Genomic DNA, 5768 nt, shown 5'->3' on the forward strand with positions numbered 1-5768 from the left:
AAGAATAATCGATTGTGATTTGTCAGTTTCTTACTGTTACAGTCTAAAACTCTCCATTGTAGACGGCTCTTAATACGCGTATCAAGTTTTGACGATGTAAACTAAAGGGTCGTCTACAATGGAGAGTTTTAGACTGTAACAGTAAGAAACTGACAAATCACAATCGTTTATTCTTCTGTACTTTGCCTGTGATTGGTCAATTTCTTACTATTACGGCCTACAACTCTCCATTGTAGACGGCTCTTAAGCCATTGTGCATGTCGTACTCAAACTCGGGATGCGATCTGCGAATATTTATATCAGTAGTGTAACCGATAATACAAAGTACAGTTATTTGTATCGAGGTAATTTTGTACATACTTTCCGACAAATGCACTACGCAGTACGCAGGTGTATTGGCCGTTTAACGGGTTCGTCGCGCATGGACGCAACATGACACGCGTTACGTTTCTGCATCCCGATCTCGGTATCGGCGGCGCGGAAAGACTGGTCGTGGACGCCGCATTGGCCTTAAAGAAAAACGGTCACGATGTAAACTTCGTGACGACTCATCATGATCCCAAACATTGCTTCGCGGAAACAAAGGACGGCACAATTCCCGTTACCGTTGTAGGCAACTGGTTGCCCAGACACGTTCTCGGCAGATTTTACGCGCTCTGCGCTTACATACGCATGGTAAGTGGAATAGTCAATATTAAAAAACGAATAAAAAAAATTCTTTAAAGTTGTGAATTGTAAAAAAATGAAACGCGTTTCCGTAAGAGAATTGCATGAGATGTTACAATTCAAAGAAGTACGGAATAAAAATAAAAATCTGAGTTGCAAAGAATTATGCAATATAATTGTGTTGTAAAAATTTGAAATTTTCTGTACATTTTTATTTTTAGATATATGCAGCCAGCTATGTAATATTTTCCGGTCAACCGCCAGAAGTTGTGTTCTGTGATTTAGTATCAATCTGCATACCTGTTCTTCGTTTGCGCATTCCATATGTCATATTTTATTGTCATTATCCGGACCAGCTGCTCTCGCAACCTGGAGGTTACATCAAACAGCTGTACCGTCTGCCATTGAATTATCTAGAAGAAATTACAACTGCTATGGCACATAAAGTTTTTGTAAACAGCATTTACACAAGCAGAATGTTTGAAAACACTTTTAAGAGATCGAAAAAAGTCGAACCCGAAGTTTTGTATCCTTCTATCAATACCGAATTTTTCGACAAAACAAGAATAGCATCTATAGAAAGAGTGTTAGATAAAAAACTGCCAAATGACAGTATTATATTGTTGTCGATTAATAGATACGAGCGAAAGAAACAGCTGTCCCTTGCTATCGAAGCTCTCGCGGAATTGGAAAAACTATTGCCAAAAGAAGTATACAAGAATGTGTACTTGATCATGGCCGGTGGATACGACAAGAGAATCGAAGAGAACGTCGAGTATCATTTGGAATTGATTGGACTTGCGGACGAGTTACACGTGACTGATAAAGTGATGTTTCTACGTTCGCCGTCCGATGTAGACAAAATCTCGTTACTTCATCATTGTAAAATTGTGATATATACGCCGCCTAACGAGCATTTCGGAATAGTACCATTAGAGGCGATGTACGCGGGCAAGCCAGTAATTGCGCATAATTCCGGCGGACCAATAGAATCGATAATTTCGGGGAAAACTGGTTTCCTGGTCGATTTATCTGGCGAGGCGTTTGCTTCAAAACTATCTTTTCTAATTACAAATTCGAGTTGTATCGAAGAGTTCGGCAAAGCAGGTAAAGACTTTTTTATCCTAAAAACATTCAGTTTTGCTGCATTTAGTACTCAATTAAATAAAGCAATAGATGACTTAATTAATAAAAAAAAAAATTAATATAATGAAACTTATATATATAGTCAAATATATGTTCTTAATTCATTTTATAATACATATATACATATATACATATCAGATATATTTTGATATATCAGATTAGTATAATGCAATAGTTAAACTTACACACACACGCGCGCGCACGCAAACACATATACAGGATGTCCGACAAGTACTTTAAAATCTCTCGTAGGCAGGTAGAAGGAGGAAAACTGAGTCAAAAAGTTCTGAACCATTTTTCCTATTACATATAATAAAGGAGTAATTATTGAATAAATCAAGCCAATCAGCTCCGACGCTTAGCCGGGCGCACGTCAGTGAGTCGCGCGGAGCGCTCACGCACACCAGGCGCGTGGTTTACTGACATGCGTTCGGCTAAAAGTCGACGCTGATTGGCTTGATTTATTTAATAATTACTCCTTTATTATATGTAATAGAAAAAAATGTGTTCATGACTTTTCAGTTTTACTCCTTCTACCTGCCTACGAGAGATTTTAAAGTAATTGTCGGACAACCTGTATATATACATGTATGTATATGTATATATATGTATATATATGTATATATATGTATTCAGGGTGTCCGGAAAATCGCTGCCAACACTTCGGGAAGTGATTAGAAATCCAAAAAGAAGGAAAAAAAGGTTATACAAACATAGGTCCGGAAATAAGTCGTTTCCGAGTTATAGCCACTTTTATGTTTAAAAGTCTAATTAATTTTTCATAATCATAATTTATTTTATTGTGTTTCAACATAAGTAACTTCATTTTGGACTATTTTGATAGAAGAATAAGGAGCTGCACTTGTGCTGAAGGTGGTCATGTTGAACATAAACAGATATTTAAATCAAATTAGATACGGTGTTCAAAATGACCACCTTCAACACGAATGCAGATCCTTATTCTTCTATTAAAATAGTCCGAAATGAAGATTATTTATATTAAAACACAAAATAAATTATGATTATGAAAAAAATTACAATTTTTAAACATAAAAGTGGCTATAACTCGAAAACGACTTATTTCCGGACCTACATTTATAACGTTTTTTCTTCTTTTGGAATCCTTAATCACTTCCCAAAGTATTGGCAGCGATTTTCCGGACACCCTGTATATATATATGACGATAAATAAAAGTAATGTACTTTTAATGTTCTTGAGAATCGTTTAAAGTCGTATTATTTTATAATATAAAAAATTTTCTATGCAGTAAAATTATAAAATACATTTCTATGTTGTTGGAATTACAAAACAGATATGGCGTCAAATTCTTAAAAACAATAAATAAAACATTCATTAAAATTAAAATCTGAAATTCTTACATATGTGTGCAGAAAATTAGTCCATCAATTGTAAATTATCAAGTTTTTCACTAGAATAGAATCCTGCTTTGACTTGTCTGCCAGCAAAAAATCGTCCATTTAAATCAACTACAGCTTTAATGGCGCTCTCTATTCTTTTAAATTCCACAAAAATTCGCACTGCTTCTTCCGGAGTGGCTTCGATTACTTCGTGAATAATTACACGCGCGACATCACCGTATTTTGTATTGCATTCATCTTTCACTTCTGGTTCAAGATCATCATCTACTTCTCCGGGACCAACCATGTTGCGCAAGAGTACAACCTATAACAAGATAAACAATTAAAAAACTTTAATGTCTATTTCTAACATTTCGCATACACAGATATTTAAAAAATAATAAACGTAACGCTATTATAAGACAAAATTACAAGATACATTTTATTATAGTGTTGTGTATTATATAAATTTCTATTTATATTTATTGACCTTGCTTGGACACTTCATTATCTCGGTAATGCTCGGTTCTTCCGAAGATGGTTGTGATTGCAGCGGTGCTTGTGATTGCGCCGGTGGAGAAGTTGTAATAGGCGGTGGTGGAGGCATCAACTGTTCTCTTTCACCAACTATTCTTCCACCGCGTTTGCTCGTCTTCTCTACTTGTAACGCCACCGACATACCTTGCTCCTTCTTACCTAGACCTTGTCCCTCTTTGAAACCATATTTGGCCATTATTTTTGCCGCTACAGACGATGTCGCATAACCCATGGTGGACTGTTGTCGTGGAGGAGGAGGTGGTAATTCTGAAGACTCTTGCAGAGATGGTGGTGGTGCTATTGCAGCACCACCAGCCACACCTCTTGAGGATGGTGTTCTCTCCTCATCTCTTTCGGGAGGTATCATTGTGCTATTATTACCAGCTGTTTGCTGTGTCCATAAATATTTTAATGTTATTGTAATATTCAACACACATTATAAAACACATATCTATACCATAAAGCTACTATTTAAAATGTATACAATATTAATCAAGAGGTTTGCACCATTTTTCTTATATTTTTTTATAATTACCTGAGTGTCTTCGAACCGTGTGTTATCTCTTCTACGTTTGCGCATTTCTGTCTCCTGATCATGCTCTCTATCTCTGATATCACGTAATTCTTTCACAACTTTTTCATACTCATTTGGCCACATGGGATCATATTCATTCACCACGTTCCAATCATATTCACTACCTATCCCAATACTACTCACACCGCCAGTAGATAAAGGATTATTATGGTTATCATCTTCTCGATCGACATCACGGTTGGCCTTTGATTTCAAGTCAATCACTGGTGCTAATACCGCAGTGTTTTTTCTATATTGCTCTCGTTTTGGCTAAAATTGTTAAAAAATGAAGTAAACTTATTTGCTATAAAAGAAAGATAAAAAAAGAAACTACAAATTGTGTGTAGAATTTTTATACGTAATTATTAGTCAATGATCATGTCTTGTTTACAAGATATTAACCTGTGTCGTGGCAGCCTTCTTTAATTGTAGTTGTGATTGAAGTAACTTTATACCAGAAGACCATCCTGCAACCTTTTCTGAAGTTCGGTGTTTGTCAAAATCATCGTACAAAGACATTTCTAATGAATTCTATTTTAGCATTTAATTAATAATATTTTAAAGCTCACACTTTTAAGCTTTGATTTTAGGTTAGGTTAGGGTTAAGGTTAGATTAGGATTAGGTTAGGTTAGGTTAGTTACTTAGACCATATATACTTATAGACACGGCTTCAGACAACTATCTTGAAGCAAAGATAATATCATCTACATGACGTCACATATGGGCAAAGCAAAGGCGCGTTTATTGACGGCTTCAGATAACCGCCTTGAAAATAAGATAATATCATCTACGAGGCCGCGTTTAGCCATTGCTGAAATGCCCACATGTGACGTCACGTAGATGATATTATCTTTGCTTCACCTCGACTCGTGGATTCATATCTACAGGCCGTGTCTATAAGTATATATGGTCTAAAGTTAGTTACATATGTATTAAGGGCCTTCTACAATAAAGAGCCGGTCCTTAAAGAGCCGTCTACAATGGAGAGTTGTAGGCCGTAACAGTAAGAAATTGACAAGTCACAATCGATTATTCTTCTGTACTTTGCCTGTGATTGATCAATTTCTTACTATTACGGCCTACAACTCTCCATTGTAGACGGCTCTTAAGACGTCGTCTACAATACAGTTGTAAGCCGTAAGCCGTAAGAAATTGACCAATCACAGACAAATCACGGAAGAATAATCGATTGTGATAGGTCAATTTCTTATGGCTTACGGCTTACGACTGTATTGTAGACAACGCCTAAAGAGCCGTCTACAATGGAGAGTTGTAAGCCGTAACAGTAAGAAATTGACAAATCACAATCGATTATTCTTCTGTACTTTGTCTGTGATTGGTCAATTTCTTACTATTACGGCCTACAACTCTCCATTGTAGACGGCTCTTAACACAGTGTCCATTATGCGTCGTCTACAATNAGAATTTAAGCCGTAAGACTTAAGCTTTAAGAAGGTACAAGGTCCGTTTCCACCATCTACGATT

The 5768-nt window shown here is 36.3% G+C and overlaps 2 protein-coding genes across 2 annotated transcripts; one reads left to right on the forward strand and one right to left on the reverse strand.

The window, feature by feature from the left end:
* The first annotated feature begins 257 nt into the window (after positions 1 to 257).
* On the forward strand, positions 258 to 1877 carry LOC109862973 (alpha-1,3/1,6-mannosyltransferase ALG2). The gene is made up of 2 exons (XM_020443148.1): positions 258 to 675; positions 888 to 1877. Exons 1-2 carry the CDS (start codon positions 433 to 435, stop codon positions 1869 to 1871), a joined length of 1227 nt encoding a protein of 408 aa, XP_020298737.1. The 5' UTR covers positions 258 to 432; the 3' UTR covers positions 1872 to 1877.
* A 1155-nt stretch (positions 1878 to 3032) lies between these two features.
* On the reverse strand, positions 3033 to 4922 carry LOC109862971 (splicing factor 45). Its single transcript, XM_020443147.1, has 4 exons — positions 4685 to 4922; positions 4244 to 4552; positions 3662 to 4099; positions 3033 to 3496 (listed from the first exon to the last, which is right to left on the reverse strand). Exons 1-4 carry the CDS (start codon positions 4799 to 4801, stop codon positions 3209 to 3211), a joined length of 1152 nt encoding a protein of 383 aa, XP_020298736.1. The 5' UTR covers positions 4802 to 4922; the 3' UTR covers positions 3033 to 3208.
* Between the last annotated feature and the right edge of the window lie 846 nt (positions 4923 to 5768).

This window comes from Pseudomyrmex gracilis, unplaced genomic scaffold, assembly GCF_002006095.1.
Source record: "Pseudomyrmex gracilis isolate BER0280 unplaced genomic scaffold, ASM200609v1 scaffold_2780, whole genome shotgun sequence".
NCBI classification, from domain to species: domain Eukaryota; kingdom Metazoa; phylum Arthropoda; class Insecta; order Hymenoptera; family Formicidae; genus Pseudomyrmex; species Pseudomyrmex gracilis.